Source organism: Leuciscus leuciscus (genome assembly GCF_965113295.1).
Source record: "Leuciscus leuciscus genome assembly, chromosome: 2".
Lineage (NCBI taxonomy): Eukaryota > Metazoa > Chordata > Actinopteri > Cypriniformes > Leuciscidae > Leuciscus > Leuciscus leuciscus.
In genome coordinates this window covers 33,353,495-33,375,033 of record NC_138726.1, presented here as the reverse complement: position 1 = coordinate 33,375,033, position 21,539 = coordinate 33,353,495, and the positions used below count along the sequence as shown (strand labels likewise).

Here is a 21,539-nt window from a genome sequence, read left to right as displayed (position 1 = left end):
AGCGGTGCTAACCCCGCATCTAAATTACAAGTGTGAAATGCTACTTTAACCCGGGGTTAAGCGCAGTGTGAAAAGCCCTATTGTGATGAATGATAAAGGGAATTTGACCTTTGTATATTTATACTCCTGTGGAACAGGAAGTCATGGCTGGACAATTTCATGCTCCTAGTCACTCTGATGTGCTGAATGAATATGAATGGGAATATACTTCAGAGATATTTTACTCATAAGAATTTCTAGAGGTGCCGATAATTTTGGCCAACATGCTTTGGAGTAAAACATTTATTTCATAATGTGAGTTTCCATCCACTTTCAAATGTTTTAATTCCATAAAAGGTTCGAATTTTGTGAATGTTTTTAATGAAAGATCAAAAGGATAAACAATGCAGATTTATTTTCACAGCCACCTTTGCTAATATTTACCAAGGGTGCCAATATTAGATGAGGGCAATGTACGTACGTAACTTTCTGGCAAGTTTGATAGTTTTTATCAATGCTATACAAAGTGCATTCAAACAATCCACAATTACAGCTTATTATGACCAACAGCAATTAGCTACTGCCATAATGCTTTATTTCAGAAGTCCCCAACTCAGAGAACCGTGGCTTAAAGAAGTCGTAAATACATTAATTCCGAGTCCAACATGACTTGAAAGCACCATTAGTATCAGGGCTTAGTGTAAGCTGTGCAAAATGGCATTGTGCACCTGTCCAATTAAGGGCTTATGAGAGTAATCCAGATTCAATGTCATACCCGGTTCGTTTGGTTTGCCACGCCACGGCCTGCCTGTTGTTGATTTTGTACACCACCAGTTGCCATGGTAACTTTCCTGATGGGACCAAGTCTCTGTTGTTGGGCAGGCCGACCAATTGGTTGTTGCTGTTGCTGTGGCGGACCAGTGTTGGGACCGGCATCTGCCTACAGAATACAGAGCAGATACATTTTATAACCCATACAAAGAAAATCCCCAAAGGCACACAAAATTAACATGACAGTCCATCATGCTGAAGTCTGACTATCACAAATGTTCAAATTGCTTATATCAAAACCAATCATTTAATACAATGCCAAGCCTTAGAGTTTACAAAGTGTACACAATGTGGCAGAAGAATAACTGAATAAGCAAACAACATTATAAGTGACAAAACTGTTCCATGATGTGATGCTTTCTGATTTTGGGATGATACTGTGATCAGTTTCAGAGGATAAGGTGAAGCTGAATTTATAAAACATCTTCCACAACAGTGATGACTGCATCTCTGAGCATTAATGCCATGGATGAGGACCTGCCTGAGACTGCACAAACTGCCTCTGGCTCTTCCTCGAAATTCCCAGGAATTCTGTTTCCTCATCTCTAGGAAAACCTTTCAAAGTATGCTGGCAGTTTTTAGATGTTAGGCCTTGAAAATGGCCAGATTTAAAACTAGGGATGTCCCGATCCGATCCACGGCATCGGTATCGTGCCGATACTGGCCCAAAACGCTAGATCGGATATCGGAGGGAAGAAAAAATGTTATCCGATACCTATGATCCGATACCCATTAGGGGTGGAACGGTACGTATTCATACTGAACGTACGTTCGGTGCATGGATTTACACAGAGAATACACGGTATAAAAATAAATAAAACTCACGTGCACATTAATTAATGTAATACGGAACTAACGTTACTGTTAGATACGCGCATATGCGGGTTCTTTAGGGACACCTAATCTGTAGCCCCGCCTTAGCTCTGAACGCGCGTCTATTCCACTTCAAACGCTCACTTTATCATAATACGCGCACGGCGCGTCCTATTCGCTTTGGACGTGCAAATGGATTCAAACTGTTCAAGCATCGAACTAGACGCTCTATTCGCGTTTGGTGTGAACGCAGCAAAATGAACAGGATTGCAATGCTGAAATGTGTGTGTGTGTGTGTGTGTGTGTCAGAGAGAGAGAGGCACCGGCGCGATCGAACAGTGGAAACAAAAACACACTCCGTCATTTTCATACAGGACATCATTAAAACTGCAAAAAGTGTTTAGCCTACTTATATTTGTGTAAAACACAACATTGTGCGTTTGTCAAACTGTAAACTCTTGTCAAACTGTAACTGTCACCCAACCAAAATCACACACACACACACACACACGCTGTTTAAAAGCAAAAATGATCTAATCTTTTGGACATTCATCATATTGCATTGGTTTTCATTTCTTGTCCTAAAACAGAGCACTAATCTGTTTATTTTTAAGTTACACATTCTACATTGAATAAGGAAACAAATATATTGATCTGAAATATAGCAAATTAATTTTAAATTCATTCAGGTTACCAAACATATCTCAAAGTCTTTTGAATAAAGGGTGGCAGTCTTTAATTATCAACTGTTGTTGTGGACTAGCTATATACTGGAGAAGTATTTGTTCTCCATTTGAGTGAGATGTTTTTATGTGGCTAATTGAGGAAAGTGCTTCCATATATTTTATTATTAGTAGTATTAGTTCAAGAATAAAATAAAAATATCGGATTGATATCGGTATCGGCAAATAGCCAAAGCCGCGGCATCGGTATCGTATCGGAAGTGAAAAAGTGGTATCGGGACATCCCTATTTAAAACTCTATTTCTTAATATGGTACTTGTGGACACGGTTATTCGATTTTTTGGGGAAAATTTCATTTTATTTTGAATTTATAAGATAAAATTAGACCTTTAGGATAAGTGCTGCTATTCAAATATATATGTTCAATGAAAATATATGCAATTTAATAAAATTAAAACATTTAGTGCTGTCAATCGGAAAAAAACCCCGAATTAATAAAAAAACAATCTGTAATTAATCGTGATTAATCGCGCCTAAAATTTTAGTTTTTTATATTGCAATAATTTCACATTTAATCTCCAAATTAATGTAGAAACAACAAAGACAGTAGCCTATATTTTAAATATTTGTTTAAATAGCATCTTTCTTTGAAAGAAGGCCAGTATCACCGATATCAATACTGCTTGTATTGAATGTTTTCCCCCTCAATTTTATCCATTATAGCCATTCAGTATTACAGTATAATTAAAAGCTATATATTAGGCCTAAATTAAATGGGCTATATATATCCTGATTGAAGCTATATTCAGTCGATATATTCAGTATAGTTATTGAGTCAAGAGCAGAGATTGATTTTCTCTTTTCTTTTCTTTTCTTTGATTATCCTTAATGACAGACAGCAGCAGGTTTATTAGGCTGCTGTCACTTTAAGCCCTGATGTGGGACGCGGATCTGATATCCCATTTTCTCACAACTCTTTACGTTTATTTAAGACTTCATTTAAATAATTTGAGGATACCCGACAAAACTGCCATTTTGGCATAATTTTGTGTGTTTTTGTCCATTCAAGCGCTGTCTGAAGCAGCTTTCTGTGCGCATGAGTCGTGTGTGTCACATAGACAGGAAATTCACAGACAAGCACCAGTACTGCGCTTTGCGTTCCAAAGTTCAAGTTTGGTGAACTTTTAGGCGTGACGTGCACCCTTGCAGCGTCTATTTTGCAAACATGAATTCAACATTTAACAAATAGCAATACACTCAAAATGTAAAAAAAAAGTAAAAAACAATCTACTCGACTTTACTGCAAAAATATCGTTCTTTTAACTCAGCCAAGAGGTCACGCTGTGACATATCGATCTTTTACTGGTCAAACGTCTTCACTATATGCAAATTCGCAGCTCAGAGTTCACCAAACTTGAACTTTGGAATGCAGAGAAATGCGGATCACATGAGCACTTTTCACATGAGCTTGCGTTTGCGGTCTGACGCATTCGCATGCGTATGAACTGAAGTCAATGGAACAAAAAGTGTAGCGTGACTGCCCCTTTAAAGTGAAAAAATTAATCGCATGAGTTAACTCGTTAATTTTGACAGCACTAATATCTTTTCATAAGAATACGTTTACCTTTCAAATGAACCTTATTTACTTGGATTGTGCTTTGTCTGTCATCGTATATTTAATTGTTTGACTAAAGGCCAATTCACACTGCATAGACAGACACTGACCAACACAGACAATCACCAGATTGCAGCACGTCACTTGTCAGACATTCCACGACCCGACAAACGCTGATTCAACATGTTCAACTGACGAAAACAAACACCAACCAATGCCAACAGGTGTCGACAGGGGCAACACACTGATCCGATAAAACCTGATGAAGTGTTTAACGGGGGTGGGGGGATTGATACCTTTTTGCCCCAGGTAGGGGGGCATCTTACCCCAGTGGCCTCTTTGAATAATTTTACATTTTCCGCTATGACAACTAAATTAAAAAAAGAATAATAATACTATGGAAGTCAATGGGGTCCATTAACTGGTTACAAACATTCTTCAAAATATCTTCCTTTGTGTTCAGCAAAAGAAAAAAAATTCATACATGTTTGAAACAACTTCAGAGTGAGTAAATGATGACAATTTTCATTTTTAAGTGAACTATTCCTTTAAAGGTAGGGTAGGCAATGTTTTTCATTAACACTTTTTATTACACTGGTTGAAACTCTCTTCACATCCTGTACATGCGCTGTATCCAATAGCAATGCCAGTGATGTCCCTAAATGTAATATTGTCCACTACAAAGAGAAATAAACATCAGCATGTATTCCTTATCCGAAAGCAAGACCTCTTATATTCAGGCTGGTAAAACATTAGCATGCTCCCTATAGACACATTGCTTCAGTCTACAACAAAGACATAATTGCCACCCATGCTATGCTCATCCTTTTCTTCCCATCTGTCTTTTTCTAAAATATGTGCATTATCTCTATTCTGTCTGTCTCCATCTGAGGGAGTTAATGGATTAATCTAACTCAATACAAAATCCACATATTCAGATTACATCTATCAGATGCTCCACTGCTATGCACCGGGGCGGGGTGACGGCACTTGACAAGCACCTCCCCCTCCCCCACCCACCCCGTCACCTCCATCCCCCATGCTGCTTTTGTAAGGTGCAGGCTTTGTATTCTTCCCGATGAAAATTTAATTTGCTCTTATCTGTACGGCTAAGCTGGGAAAAATACAAATCCGCCCAAACCGCCATCTCTCTTTCTCCCGGACTCTCGCAGGTATTATTACACAGATATCAACATAGACGAGGAAGATTAATTGCAGATGTCCCCGGACTGACACCTATTCTAACACACTTCAATGATGAGCTGATGGATGGATAAAGCAAGAGGCCAGACGAGATAGATGAAGAGAGTAACACCGAGCGAGCACAAGTTAGAAGGGAGAACAAGAAAGAAAGATAACATTGTCAGGCAGCCGAGGTTGACAGCAGGAGAAGAGAAGCACCTAGAGGATCAGCTTCTCTCAGTCTGACACCCCTCCCCCTTTTTCCTCTTTGTCAGTCAGAGTCACGGCATTTCAGATAGCTGTGTGTAGCTTTCTATTAACTAAGTTGACACACAGTTATCTTCATCCACAGAGATCCAGCACTCAAAGGAGATATTTAGCTTTGCTTCAGGCAGGAGACTGGAAAAGGATGTTTTCTCTTCATTCAACACAGCAAATAATCTCTTAGAGCCCATAAATCATTCTTGGGTCCTCCTTTTCTTGGTTGAGATGCATTAAATGTCCTGTCAGATTCGTACATAACCACCTCAAACTCTAGTCTTAATGTAAAAGGGTAGCTGAAACCTTGACATAAATTTCCATTAGGTCTTTCTCGACTTGGTTCATAAAATAGCACCTTGACTTAAAGAAGACACAAACCTTTTGAATGTCTGGATCGGTTGCCACTCAAAGTAAAGGCGCAAATGCCAAGCAACTCACTTTAATGACGCTAGGATGGTGCCATTTATGGGCTTAAAAGGTAAAAGTGTTCTATCAATTAAGTGTGGTGTCACAAAACACAGCATGGAGACCACCTTCGGTATTGATTCTGTCAAAAAGAGAAATTCACTTTGTACTTTAAACAGTTTTTGGCTCTAAAAACTTTAGTGGTTAAAAAAGTAGACTCCTTGACTTTTGGAATAATTGGAAATCCTCCTTGCCTTTGAGACGAGTTCTTTGATTTATTCTATCAAGAGCTCTGGTTTACTATTTCAAGAAAATCAGCAAAGGGCAAAGATAAAAAAAAAGAAAATCTGTGGCATATAAACTTTAAAGATCACATCTAGAGTTTAAACGGGTAACAAATTTACTCACCTCTCCCAGAAGCTTAACTAGTCTCACTTTCTGTGGAACCTGTGGTGATTCTATGCTGTTCATTCTTTGCATCACTGTTCTCTTTCCGCCAAGCTGAGGCTGACCCAGGCCATGCCCTTCTAATGGGCTGGTCTGAACAGCACCCGGTCTTTGAGTGTTTTGTGGGGTCGTGGTCCTCTTCTGCTGTGCTTGCCATTGGCCCTGCTGGTTGACATCAGGACCAGGGTTCTGTTGCTTCTGTGGTGGAGACCAGCCTGAAGCCTGTGCCTGAGGTTTAGTGTTCTGCAGACGAGCCTTCACAATCGGACGAGGGGAACTAAGACCTGACGAAGGGTTCTGGGGGGATCCGTTGGAGATCAGTGAAGGGACCGGCTGCGGGGGTTGGGCTGCAGGGGTCTGTGTGGGGTTCTGCGTTTGTGGGGTCTGGTTTGGGTTTTGGCCGCTGATTCGTTCCATCAGTTGTCTTTTGCGCTCACCAGCCTGCATCTGCCTGCGCTGCTCTTTTCGCTTGAGGATCTCTTCTCGCAGACGCTTCTGTTCCTCAATCTTCAGTCTGTACTGACGCGTCTCCTCATCTTCATCTGGGTCCTAAACAGACAAATATAAATTCAGGATAAGTAAAACAAGTTTTTCTTTTAGTTTGATTACAGCTTAATTTCTCTGTCAAAGTATACACAATACATAATCGAAAATATGAAGGCTTAAATAAAGGTTCCATGTCACCTTTTTCGGTGAACATGCTCAACACCAAGGGAAATTGTAGTCCAATTAACATCTATACATGCTGGACAAAGTTTAGCTACAATTGACCCTGCGTAGGGAGTTTGATTGACAGGCGATCTGACCAATCATAATCCGCCATGCGCTGAATCCGCCATTTTTGTCTGACAAAGCTGTCAGGAGAGTTAGTAGATTAACGTTGGAGGATTTGAACTTGAAAAACGGTGTGTACTGAAATCTTTCAACAACATTCCTTCTTACGTACAGTCGTGTTTATTTGATGCTATAAATGAACTAGAAGGAAGAGATGATCGGTTCACGAGCAGCTTTAACTGAGGCTCTACAGCAGTGGTCTTCACTATTTTTTTCATGAGAGCCGCACTGATAGGACAAAGTCAGTAGGAGAGCCATTTTACCGCAAAGTATAAAAAGTTACATCCAGTCATAAATACCATGTTTGCCTATCAATCTGTCACCCCTGAACATACAATATGCAATGCAATAAATACAAAAGGGTGAAAAAACCCCCCCCATTATTTATGATGTATCAGTCAAATTTGTAACTGAGACAAGATGATTTTCTTTAATAAAAAAAAATAAAAAAAAGCAGGATTTCCAGAAAATATTCATCCCAGAATCACCTTAAGTATTTTTTTTTCTACATTAGCCCATCTTGTAGGCCTATCTAACCATCCAAGAGCACATGCAGGGCAACTCCGCAGAGACTGGATATGTTTACATGCACAACTTTTGTTTCAATCGGACTGAATTCATTTCGATTGATGAATCTGAATGTATTGTAGTTTACATGAATGCTAAACATCGTGATGTGATACATGATCGGGTTGATGTGCGTGTTTATAAGTCAAAAGATTCAAATCGGAATATGAACATATGAACCGTTGTGCCGTGCTGTTTGTATTTATCATGCAGTAGAAATGCCCAAAACCAGTCGTCTGTATGATAATCTGAAACAAGGACTGGTGAGCCGTTGTCCTGCTTCACTTCACACTTCACTTCACTTACTTTATTCATCAGGAGAACAGCTCGTTCAGCGCGTCATACGTCGTCCTTTCAGTTTCGGTTTTCAGTCGATCAAGTTTTTTCATGTTCTCTCGATAAACCACCCCTTTCAATCCGATCGAAATTATTTGTAATAGAGCTGGCACTTTGAGTTTTTAAAGGGTTATGTTAAAGCCCTACTTTATTAATGTTTTTTTGAAACATCTGTAGTGAATGCATTATCATATCACCGTATTATTTACCGCCATGCGAGCCACAAATTAAAGCTTGGCGAGCCGCATGAGGCTCGCGAGCCGCGCAATGAGTAACACTGCTCTACAGCGATCTGTCAGACACATTAAAGAGCCACAAAACGGTATTTATTGTTTAAATTTCTTTTCAAAAAATGACCAAATTTGAAAGGTGTGACTTTGTTTCATATCAAAAGGAACCTGGTCTGGTCTGTCCTGTCAGCACGTTGTCAGTGTCCCCTCTGCTCCGAGATGTATTTTTCACTGCGTGAGAACATGGTGGGGCTTGAGAGTGGCGTGGCTTGTCGGACATAGCAACAGTAACTAAAGGGGGCGGGTCTTTGCAAACGGTCAATTGCATTATCTAGATCTATTAGCCTGCCTTTAAAAAAATGGACTGGTATGATTTTAGTCAGATTAAGCTTTAAAGTGACTGAAAAGACTGAATTGCTTTAGTTTGGCTAAATTCCATGTGCCATTTTCATGGCAAAATTCAGGTTATAATAAAAAAAAAACTACAAACCACTAAAGATGTTTAAGATTCATTTTGTTAAAACAAAAAAATACTAAAATTTAATCTGTACTGATTTTGGATTATAGTTAAAAACAAAGCTTTTAAAGAAAGTATCGGTATAAGAACAGTCACGATAAGGAGAGCCGATTAGCTACAACAGTAATAGGACTATGCTACACAAACTAACTAATGAGGTTACTGCAGTACAAAAATGCTGTTCAAATTGAAAATCTCCAGCATTTAAATTAGCTCCCATTGCAAAAGTCTATGGGTGGAAAACATACTGAATGTTAACCCCTCCCAAATGTATATAGTCCTGCTATGCAGTATTACCTCTGGAGTGGTGCTTGACTGTGCAGCTGGACACTCTGTCTTCATCCCAGGCACACTGGGCTGCTGCGGTGCTCTGGCAGAGCCCTGTCCTAGTGCCACAGGTCCTCCCCTCCCTGCTGGTCCAGAACGAGCAGCCTGCCCTTGCCTAACATTTTGTGTAACTGGCTTTGCTTGCCCACTAGGCACTGACGGGCGGTTATTATTGTTGCTAGAGGCGATGGGCAGCTCACGAAGGTTGCTGTTGCGTTGAGGAGGAATCTGCTGCAGTGGAGGAGGTGGCGTCTGAAGAAGATAAGGAGGACAGATAAATGTGTTGACATTCATAATAAGTATTGCCAAGACTGAAAATCACTAAAATCAGTTTTCCATCAAAACCTGACTTGACCAAATAAAATACATAATAATACGGGTTTCACAGACTAGTCGACTTTAATGCTCTACCATGATGCTTTAAGCTTGACGTCGACTAGTCACTGATCATGGCCAATAGAGGGTGCAACAGGGTAAGAAACCCTTGAAGTCCAATTTTACACTCGGTTTCCAACAGTTAAAATGAGAAATAAATGCATACTTCAAGAGCGCTCCACAAAATATGTTTGATTATACCATCTGGTTGCTCAAAATTGATCGGGTGAACGCACGTTTTAAACAGATTGTTGTACATGTAAGTTAATGCGCTAATACATTTTAAAATCGCACACACACACAGACAGTATCTTGCACATCACGTGCAGATCCACGCGCACACAAAAACATTCAGTAGAGCAGAAATGTTTCGTCAACACTTCTGTGATTTATCAATAATATTTTTCAAACTAAAACCCACAGCTTCTCTATTAGTAGAGAGACGCTGCCAGGTAGAATTAATTCACACGCAACCCCTCTCTCATTAAAGGGTTAGTTCACCCAAAAATGAAAATTCAGTCAGTAATTACTCACCCTCATGTTGTTCCAACCGCGTAAGACCTTCGTTCATCTTCGGAACACAAATTAAGATATTTTTGATGAAATCTGAGTGCTGGGTCACTTCTCCATAGGCTGCTAGGTGGCCCAAACTTGCTGGCCCAGAAAAGTTATTAAAGAGATCGTTAATATAGTCCAAGTGACTCCAGTGGCTCAATCTTAAGTATATCAAGCGACGAGAATACTTTTTGTGCGCAAAAACAAACAAAAATAACGACTTTATTCCACTATTCATTTCCTTCTCTCTGGGCCTCGTAGTGTTTTTGCGCTGCGCGTCTGTGTTATACGTCATCACGCATCACACACATGACCAGCGTCCGCCAATAGTGAGCCTACGTGGTGACGTGTAACACAGACGCGCTGCGCAAAAACACTACGCGAACCAACTAGAGGTCCAGAGAGAAGGAAATGAATAGTGGAATAAAGTCGTTATTTTTGTTTGTTTTTGCGCACAAAAAGTATTCTCGTCGCTTGATATACTTAAGATTGAGCCACTGGAGTCACTTGGACTATATTAACGATCTCTTTAATAACTTTTCTGGGCCAGCAAGTTTGGGCCACCTAGCAGCCTATGGAGAAGTGACCCAGCACTCAGATTTCATCAAAAATATCTTAATTTGTGTTCCGAAGATGAACGAACGTCTTACGCGGTTGGAACAACATGAGGGTGAGTAATTACTGACAGAATTAACATTTTTGGGTGAACTAACCCTTTAATGCATTCATATAAATGTAATCATTACTCTGCTACTATATCTGTATCTGATTTAGAACAAGCAGGAATCTTTGTGAAATATAACGACCCAAAGACAAAAGAACTGAAAAAAATAAGCTGTTATGTAGGAGAAATAGCCTTGTGGGCAGTGCTGCGTTATATACCACAGCTATACCACCAGTGACTAGTTGACGTTGAAGTCGTTCAACTCCTAATTTATAATCAATATTGCTCTTGACCTCTTGCTTACTGCAACAAATAAAGATTTGAAAGGCTTACCATTCTGGGCCTGGCGTGATTGTTTCGTTGCTGGTTGCCCTGTGGTCGGGACTGCATCTGTCTATGGCTGCTTTGAATCGACTGGCGGAAATGGGGCTGGGAGAGGTGCAGCATGGGATGGTGATCCCTTGGGTGGTGTTGGTGGTGCTGTTGGTGTTGGGGTGGAGGCTGGGAGTGAGGCAGGCCCTGTGGGGGCAAGTCCTGTCTATGTTGCTGGTGCTGTTGCTGGTGCAAAGGCTGATGGGATAGTGAAGGATCATGGTGAAGGGGCTGCTGCAATAGACCCTGAATACCGTAAAAACAAGAACACAGCCAAAGTGAGACCTATGATCAAATGTGCATAAAACAGGCATTTGATCAGCTAAAGACAAAATAGAAGGAACTGGGGCAACTGGCAAGTAACCCTAATTTCCACCAACTGCGGATCTGCTCCGGAACGGCGGCGGAGTCAATAGGTTTCCATTAAAGTCAATGTGTGTATTTTCACTGACTGCGGAACGGCTGCGTTCCGACTCCGGCGATCCGCAGCCCTCCGGAGCAGATACGCAGAGCTTCTATTTTTGCCGGATGCCGGAGAGCTCCGCAGCAATTCAGCACAGGACATTCTGTTTTATCGCACGATCATTCGTGAATTCGCGAGATCTCATGGTTCCTCGTGACTTCAGCTGTCAGTCATGGTCGCAGCCGTTCCACAACAAATCCGGACCTGGTGAGCATTGAAGGACGACGCAGCACGGAGCCGACACGCTGCGGAGCCAATCCGCAACCGTTCAGCAGTTGGTGGAAATCCGGGGTAACACCGCTTCAACGCCGAATTTTACTCGCATGTGGCGCTTTGAAACATGCTAAGGGTGTCCCGCAGATAGCGCCGCGAACTTGTGCAACACTTTCAGAAACAATCCGTGCATGAAATAAATGCATTTGAAAACAACATTTTGCAATTTTTTATGTAATTGTTTAAGGCCATTTTGTGATTTCAATCATCATACACCACCCCCGAGAATGAGAATCAGGCCAGTCGAGAATGAGAATCAGAGCACTCAGGAATTCAGCATAGTATAATATTTAAGTAGTTTACCAAACAAATAATTTGGTGTTCCTTGTCACTATTGGCTGAACTGACAGGTAAAACCAGTTAATATGTCAAGTAAAGAAAAATAACACCAATTTGTGTTTGATGAGAATCAAGAGAAACTATTTTCATGAAAGAGAGAGAGACATCTGATGTGTAACAACTAACCCAGTGACCTTAAATAACCATGAACTGACAAACAGGTCTAACACAAGAGGGCAGTCTTGTCTGCTGCTTGGATTGAAGACAGCAGCTTCTCCTTGCTCAGGACCACTACACAACACCTACATTTCAAACTAACATCTACGGTGTACATTTGAAACTTGTTTTGAACCAAACTAAAACACCTTAGGTATGATTCTGTGCCATGTACAACACCCTTCAAAGGTTTGGGGTCAGTAAGATTTTTTTCAACAGAAATGAATACTTATTCAATAAGGATGCATTACATTAATGTGAAATTAAAGATATTTAAAATCAAACAAAATATTTCCAATTTCAAATAAATGCTGTTATTTTTATCTTTATATTATACTACAAGAATACTGAAAAACTAAAATAAATACATAATTATAAATATTTAGCAGCACATATGTTGATAGAATTGATAAAATTAAGAATTTTTTCTTGAGCATCAAATAAGCATATTAGAACGATTACTGAAGGATCATGTGACACTAAAGACTGGAGTAATGATGCTGAAAATTCAGCTTTGCCATCACAGGAATAAATCATACTTTTTTCTATTTAAATATATTTCACAGTTGTTTTAAATTGTAATATTATTATACAATATTACTGTTTTACTGTATTTTTGATCAAATAAAAGCACCCTTGGTGGGCAAAAGACCACGTTCAGACTGCAGGTCAATGTGGCCCAAATACGATTTTTTTGCTCACGTGACTCAGATGTGTTTTTCTCATGACAGTATGAACAGCACAAACCACATGGAATCTGATCTTTTCAATTCCTATTTGTGCTACTTCCATATGTGGTCCTAAATCCATTAGAGGTCAGATGTTTTGCAATGCGACCGCAGTCTGAACAATCATATCGGGATTCATGCGACTTTTACCTCGCTCTAGAGCAGGGGTGCCCAACCCTGCTCCTGCCTATCGACTGTCCTGCACAGTTTATCTCCAACCCTAATCAATCACACCTGAAGCAACCAATTAACGTCTTCAGGATCGCTTGAAAATGAAAGGCAGGTGTGTTTGATTAGGGTTGGAGATGAACTGTGCAGGACAGTCGATCGGCAGGAGCAGGGTTGGGCACCCCTGCTCTAGAGCAACATTCGTCACAATTCTGTGCTCGTGGGAGTCACTTCAAAGATTTTACATACCCGACATTATCAAGACAGTTGCGAAAGGTAGTCAGCGAAGGACAGTGATGTGTCAGAGCTCACAAGTATTACAGTGACAGCTCTATAAATACAAGCAAAATACGAGGGCACGTCTCATAAATGTTTAAAAACTGCTCTTTTTTGCATCCTCCTCTTTGTTTTATATATTGCCGGTGCTTAAATTCGCTGGGTTCGGTGGCAAATCATACTATAAATAAACGCGTAAATCACTTCAATGTTCTCTGTTTTTACTTCCGTATGACAGTGTGCGTGACATTTTTATCATTCTTTTGCGCATGTGGGTCAGTTCAGGACCACAATCTGTTCGCACTGGAGTCTGATATTGGCCACATTTATGTCAATGTGAACAGCTTTACCAAATAATCGGATCTGAGCAATAAATCTGAATTGAGTACTAAGGCTCACAGTGTGAATGTAGAGACTTCTTTCTAAAACACGAAAAACAATCTTGACAACCTCAAACTTCTGAATTGTAGTGTACAGCTGAAATATTTCCTGAATTAAATTACAGGACTGAGACTTTACCACATCATTAAATTTGTGAAAACAGATCAAAAAAGTAAAACAAATAACACTCAGAATAATATTTTTCATGCTAGTTCCATGCCATGCTGTAAAGTAACATGAAATATAATGTTCATCACGCACGCTAAGGCCATGCAGATTTCTGGTAAACCAACTTACTCTCTGGCGTACCTGCATACCAAACAGCATGTGCTGGGGGCTAAAAGGGGGTCCCTGCTGCTGGGGCGAGAAGGGCTGCCTGTGACCCACAAAGGCACGGGGGCCATGGGGCCCTGGAGGGCCTGCATGATGCGGGGCCAGACCCGGCCGAAGGGGTTCTCTCTGGAAAGCACCTTCTCCTTGAGGCCCTTGGTTCTGCCCGAGCCCCAGAGGACCAAATCCAGGACCTCCGAGTCCCCCTTGAGGGGGGAAAGACGGAGGGCCTTGCCCCGAAATCGGAAGAACACTGTTATTCATGAGGGGGGCAGGGCCTGGCTGGTCAAACATGTGCTGGCCTGAAAAACGTGGTTCTAGAAATAAGAAAAGAAAGAAAGAGAAAATATTGTGAACGAGAAGCCAGAAACCAGCAGCATCAATTCTGACATTGTTAATGTTACGCTTCAAAACAGAGACAATGCAGGTACAGTCTATGCAGGCAACCAGTGTGACCACCTTTATTTGACCTTACCACCAGAAAAGAAGTGCTCTTGATCTTGGTGATGTGGTGGTGGTCCTCTCCATTGCTCCTGGGAGGGTAGAGGCCGCTGAGGTGGGCCAAAATTCCCTTGGAGATGCTGCTGGAAATCAGGAGGAGCCTGGAGGAGGACAGAAAACGGCAAAAATGAAAACATGACTATTCCAGCAAATATCATTACTGTTGACATGAGTTTCAAAGCCAAAAAGCTTCTTATTTGTGCTCCTTATCATCTTTTTAAATGTAGCTCTTCATATTAAGATCATAAACATCAGCTTATACCACTGAGAAATCTTTTAGGTAGAAAGAAAGCGTTTTGCATACACCCTTGAATTACAAATCTTTATCCGTTCTCAGTGCTTACCTAACCCATTGCTCATAAAACTCAAAATCCCCTCTCTACCTTTCCAGAGGAAAGAAAGATAACGATCCTTACTAATCCTGGAGTTGAATGTGAATCCCCTCTCCTTTATTCTTTGAAAATATCCTTAGCTCTTAAGAAATTAGCCTTCGTTCAAAGGGGCCACACTCCAGCAAATTGTGATGCTTTGCACCTCTTTACTCATTATAAATGACTTAAGATGCAATCAAACTTTTAATCCACGTTTCCAGCTCTGATCTTCAGTCGGCCAGTGAGTGTCACCAAGGCCAGCCAAGTTGCTTAACAGAAAGTCAATCAGGCAGCTTAGCTAAGCAATGGCCAGGAGGGAGCGAGAGAGAATCACATTGTTATTGTGGACTTCATTGCTCTATTCAAAAGGTCAGCTCCTGTAACACAATGGGAGCTTAAGTACATTCACAATACCTTTGCAAGTTTGCATTCGTTTGATAAAAGGAGCATGTCCTTTCTGGGGGCTAATCTTTCGTAAATACCCATGGATCTGTTCAATATGTAACCAGTTATGATCTGCCTGTGAGATAGAGAGGGAGTGGGAAAGACAAATGCCAAACACAGGCTATTGCCATTTTGGAGACAAGCCTCTTGTGTCTTAAAATACACCCAGCACATTCTTCATTTCTGCTGTTCAGTGTTCAGGTATCTGACCAATTATCAAAGTTTTTTTTATATATATATATATATATATATATATATATATATATATATATATATATATATATATATATACAGTGTTGGGCAAGTTACTTAAAAAAAGTAATTAGTTATAGTTACTAGTTACTTCTCACAAAAAGTAACTGCGTTAGTAACTGAATTACATCATTACAAAAGTAACTAATTACCAGGGAAAGTAACTATTGCGTTACTTAAAAAAAAAAAAAAAAGTTTAAATATAAGAAATTTCTTGGATACCCCCAATATGAAATGTTAAATGAATGAAATTGACACTAAATAGAACATCTTATTATTATAAAACATTGTACACTAATCTACACTATTTTAATGTTGCTGTGGGACAATGTGAGAGACACCTATTAACTTAAATATTAAAATATTATCATTACTATAGTGCAACAATAAAACAATAGATGGTTTAGAACTTTTAATATTTATTGCACAGACCACAACTGGCCAACAATTAAGTCTAAAAATAAATTATGCTTCTTAAGAAATGTAGCCTACCAAAAATAAATAAATAGTAGCCTAATAAAAATATACATACACATACACTAGTGCATATAATTAAAATGATAAAACTCACACACCTTAACAACTGGTAGACATTCTGTATGAAGTATTTTCTTCCTCACAATTGTAAGTTTAACAAAAAGTGCTCTCAATATAATACTGAACAATGTATCAACATAAATAATAATAATACAATATAATATTTTGGGGGTTTATTTTCCTAATCTACAGAGAACGTCATCATCAGAGGTTATTTTAGCCAAATTCTAGTCGTGTTTGACGCACGTGCTCACAACCGTCAAACAAATATGTTTGAACGTTCCCTGCAGGTTATTTTGGAGTTTATGTTATAAACTAATTTAAACATTGCATATGATACCAATATGCTACAGAGATTATTCAAATGCTGATATGTGTAATTTATTTATAAATAAAGTATTTATGCTCGGACACATTCGGTCTCTGTCGCGCACTGTCGAGCGCGTTCTCGGACACACTCGGTCTCTCTCGCGCACTGTCGAGCACGTTCTCGGACACACTCGGTCTCTCTCGCGCACTGTCGAGCACGCTCGCGGCATTCGCCTCGCTTTTGTCGAGTCCCGCGCCTCATAAACACTCACACACCAGAGAAAAAACATTGCAGCTCCTATGGCTGAGACTGAGAGAGAGCCTACTCGGATGAAAACCGCTTCAGTGAGCTCAATTATAGTAACGCCGCATTTTTATTGACAGTAACGGTAACGGCGTTGTAATGGAGGAAGCAGTAATTAGTTAGATTACTCGTTACTGAAAAAAATAACGCCGTTAGTAACGCCGTTTATTTATAACGCCGTTATTCCCATCACTGTATATATATATATAGCTGGTACTATTTTATGACATACTAAAAGCAATTCATCCGTTAAACTACAATAAATCTTACTAACAAAAGAAAATCAAACTTTAAACTTGTACTAACTTGTAAAATTAAGACAGGCTATGGGCTTACTAAACAGTTTTATAATTTTTCTGTTATGAACAGCATCAAACATAAAATACAATATAAATATGTAGCATGGAGATTAATATTCAAAAACTCTGCAGTAGTAAATATTCATAGAGAAATTGTGGATCAGCCTATTGTAAGATGAGATGTGATCGTATGCTAATGTATGATAATTAAGTGCCTAGAGGGCTAATGGACGCTGCTCCCTGCAAAATGCCATTGGCATTTTAAATGGTGTCCTGTCTGTACCAGACTGGCAATGGGAGACAGACAGCTGGAAATGTGTCATGAATGTGTGTGTGGAACTTTTCCTATTCAGCGAGATTAGGGACAACCAACCATTTCAAGTGTCCACAGTGTCCCCAAACTAGGGATCGCAGTACATGAATAGTTGACAAATAACATGGACATCAACTTTAACTTTCCTTTTCACCATCAGGAATTTAGGTTAAAATGTTTATGAATTTGAAGGTGTATTGTAGGTGATGTGACTGATCATTATATGTTTTTTTGCAGTTAAATGGTCCAGTGGTGTAATATAAATTTTTTAATAATCCATGTAGTCTGGATTGAGGTCAAAAAAAATATTTTATAAGAATTATATAAAAAATTGTTTTAGATAAAACGTTAGCATGTAACACTGCACAGGGTTCCTGTAACAGCCATTTGTCATACTGAAACACTGAATTATGCATCCTTTTGACAGCAACAGTAAAATGGAAAACCAAAGTATTTATATCAGTGAGGACAGAGAAGAGAACTGGGGAGATTTGGGGGGGGGGATGTGAGATGGTCTCCTCCGCAGTAATCACTTTAGCCACAGCACGGGCAGCTGCCTGATGGTTCCTCTACATCCTTACAGGCAGTAAAGGGCTTTTACATCGGTTCTGAGTTTTCACGGTCTCCATTTCGATTTGAACTGGCAGATCTTTCCCACATATGAGAACATTTTTCGAAACATGCCTTCCACACAGCAAGACAAATGTTGGTTTCGTTGACTACGGGCCAGTCAAATTCTGAAAATACCATGATGTTGACCGTAACGTACTGCAGTTATATGCAGAGCAAAACCACTTAATTCTAACTCAAAGCAATGTGAGGTAACTTACCGGGAGTCTCTGTTGCGTGATGTTAGGCCTCGGTTGGTTCTGCACAGGAGGCATTGAGGGAACTGAGATTAAAATGGAAATAGAAAAAGCACGAGTCAGACAGACAGAAAAAGGGTTGCAGAACGAGAGAGTGGGGCGGCGTAACACGGACACCATAAAAGTGTCTTCTTGCCACAAGTCTAAACCATGGTTTGTCACAGCTGGTCACAGAGAGAGGGCTGTTCTGCTGATTAAACTGTGCATCTCTCTCTCGCGCAGACTGGGCCACCTAATGAGATAAACTGACACTCAAAAGGAGTAATTTCACCTCCGCAGATGTGTGCATTTCAGAAAGATGGTTTAATGCTGATGGGCTGCCTACAGAGTGAAGGCCATACCAAAGGGGGGGGGACTCTTTAAAGGACCTGAGTGAAAATGTGAGTAAGCATCAGCCAAAAGTGAAAAGCCTAAAAATATACATGGAATAGCCACTTTAACAGGTCAAACACATCTTACAGCAGATGCTCAAACAGCTTCTATCGACCCAAATATATGAATATCAGGTCGCTTGTTTTGTCTCTGGGGCCATACCTTGCACAGGTGAGGAGGAGGGTCCTCTGAAGTGAGGGTTAATGTGAATGTTCTTGGGGTGGTGCTGTTGATGCTGCTGGTGTTGGTTGGGATGTGCGTGCGAGTGCCGTGGTGGTGAGTTCAACAAGCGCAGTCCATGCGTGTCGTGTTGTGTTCTGGGCCCCGGGGAACGGTGGGCCAGGTGTGGCATCAACAGCTGCAGCGGCTGCTGAGGGATCGGGGTGCCTGGATCTGGGAATAGCCCAGGACCTCCAGCGCCTCTCGCACCAGGCAGACGCGACTGATGGTGGTGATGCTGGAGCGGAGGAGTCATTCTGAGCTGCTGCTTTAAAACAGAGAGAGAGAGAGAGAGTTAGAGAGAGAGAGTGAAAACAAAAAGATCATCAATCAATAGCGTAAGCCTTCTCTCTTTCACCCCCAAAAAATCATTATCTTGTAGTGTTGTGACCTTGAATCAAGTAATCAATCATAAGAGCCATGTGACTGCGACTGAATCTAAATTAAATAAGGAGTTTAAGAGAAATACAAAATGTTAACGTACTCTCTCACAACATATTCAATATTACATATTTCATATGATGAGTGAAAAACTGACTCCCCAAACTAGATACATATAGTCTATTTCAGAAAGCCTTGCACATGTAAGCACACTATATTTATTAACTCATCATCAGATGAAGACAACTTGTACTTTATATGACAACTCATAGACAGAAGTGGACTCGATTAAATCATTACAACAGTGCACTATATAGCACTGTCTGAAGCATAACGTAAAATAACATATCAATGTCGAGGAATGACAAATTGTGTCAAAAGCCTGAAAAGGCTTTCCTTCTCCATAAAAGAAAATCAGCTTTAAAAAAAGAAAGAAAAAGGTGCAGCACGAACGTTCGAACGAACAGCTCAAGCGCAAAGGGATTACATCCTCGACAGATATTTAATAATAAAGTAAGCGCAGGAAGCTAAATCCTTCAGCAAAGTACAAATTTAATTTGGTGTAATGCTTCCTCAATGGACTCCCGCCAAGTTATTTGCCATAATCCATATATCAACATGGATAAGAGGAGGAGTGAGAACAGTGATAATTGACTTTTACTCAAAAGCAAACTGACTCCAGTCCACAAGGATGAGACATGACAAGTCAAAGAACCATCATCTAAAACTGATTCAAAATCTTCAATAGCCTTTAAAAGGATCAATCCCATTGCCTGACCATTCAAGTTAAAATATGTGTTTGCAAACAGAATAGCTGTCACTACTAAAGCTGTGTCCAACTGTTGCAAACAATGTTACTGTTTATACACTACAGTGTGTGGTCAGTAAGATTTAATGATTTTGAAAGTCTCTTATGCTCACCAATGCTGCATTTACATAATCATGTAGTACAATAAAACAATTAAAAATAATTCTTCTCTATTTTTATATTATGTTATATTATATATTATATTTTATCTCTATTATTTTATTCTGCTTTACAATGTCATTTATTCCTGCGAGGGTGAAACAGAATTTTCAGAAATCATTACTTCAGTCTTCAATGCCACAAGATCCTTGATTTGGAGCTCAAGAAATATTTCTTCTTATCAGTTGAATTATGTTGAATATTTTTGGAAACAGTGATACATTTGTTTTCAGAATTCTTTGACAAATAGAAAGTTCAAGAGACCAGCATTTATTTGAAATAGAAATCTTCTGTATCATTATAAATGTCTTTACTGTCACAATTTAATGCATCCTGATGTACAAAAGTATTAAATTTCTTCTAAAAGAAATCTTACTGACTAAACTTTTGAACAGTAGTGTATGTAACTGTGTGTGCAACAATCAGGAAATGTAAAGCCATGTAGGCAATGATGAAAATGTATGTGCGAGTCTTGAGTGTCCTATCTCACATTGACATCAATGACTTGATGAACAGGTTCAGTAGAAGCATTCATATTTTGTGGCATTTCAGAGACCCGTCAGTTTCTTACCTGCATTCCCAAATTCATTTGCATCAGTGGCGGCCTTTGCTCATTTATTCTCCCTTGACCTCCAACTCCATCACCACGGAAACCTCCCATTCCAAATAGAGGGAAATCGCCTCTTCCACCGACTCCACGTCCTCCTGCTCCTCCTCTTCCCCTGATCCCACCTCTACCTGTCATTCCTCCCCTCATTCCATCTGCTCGTGGCCACCCTCTTCCTCGTCCTCCAAAACGGCCCTGCTTCCTCTGACGTTCCTTTTCCTCAAACTCCTGCAGGTCTGCTTTAGCTTCCTCAGAGAGCTCTGAAAGGAAAGACAAAACAAAGATCCAGATTTATTTGATTCTGACAAATGAAACAATTCATGGTTTAAAACAACTAAACCATTACCTAAACCATCTTTCAAAAGTTATTTTGGAGGATCAATTTAGCCCTTTTTTATACTGCTCATAAATAGGATGATGATAATAATATAATTTTAATCTAATCATATTTTTGTTTATAAGCACTTGGGCCCTCAAGTTAAACCCTAAAAAAAAGCTGTTCCAAATGTACATTTACTTAAGTCTAGAAAGTTACTGTGAAAATATAAAAATAAAACATTTTTTTATTTTTTATTATCATAAACACTTACAAGATATACAGAGACATTAATTAACTTGTCAATTTAAAATATTTGAGCAATATTTTCTGTTCACCTCACACCAAACAACAACAGCCTTCACTGATCCCCT

General features: G+C 39.8%; 1 protein-coding gene across 4 annotated transcripts in view; it reads right to left on the bottom strand.

Annotated features, from left to right (window-relative positions):
• rbm33a (RNA binding motif protein 33a) overlaps positions 1-21,539 on the bottom strand; it is a 55,993-nt gene that overhangs the window by 15,481 nt on the left and 18,973 nt on the right. For 2 of the 4 annotated variants that reach the window (XM_082162116.1, XM_082162118.1), the window contains exons 8-16: positions 20,814-21,109; positions 18,838-19,162; positions 18,268-18,329; positions 14,583-14,709; positions 14,075-14,424; positions 10,955-11,239; positions 8,998-9,279; positions 6,178-6,765; positions 755-919 (exon numbers count right to left, since the gene is read on the bottom strand). In XM_082162116.1, the coding sequence (XP_082018242.1) occupies positions 755-919; positions 6,178-6,765; positions 8,998-9,279; positions 10,955-11,239; positions 14,075-14,424; positions 14,583-14,709; positions 18,268-18,329; positions 18,838-19,162; positions 20,814-21,109 (2,480 nt within the window). The remainder of the gene's footprint in view (positions 1-754; positions 920-6,177; positions 6,766-8,997; positions 9,280-10,954; positions 11,240-14,074; positions 14,425-14,582; positions 14,710-18,267; positions 18,330-18,837; positions 19,163-20,813; positions 21,110-21,539) is intronic. The other 2 variants (XM_082162119.1, XM_082162117.1) reach the window with 2 other exon arrangements.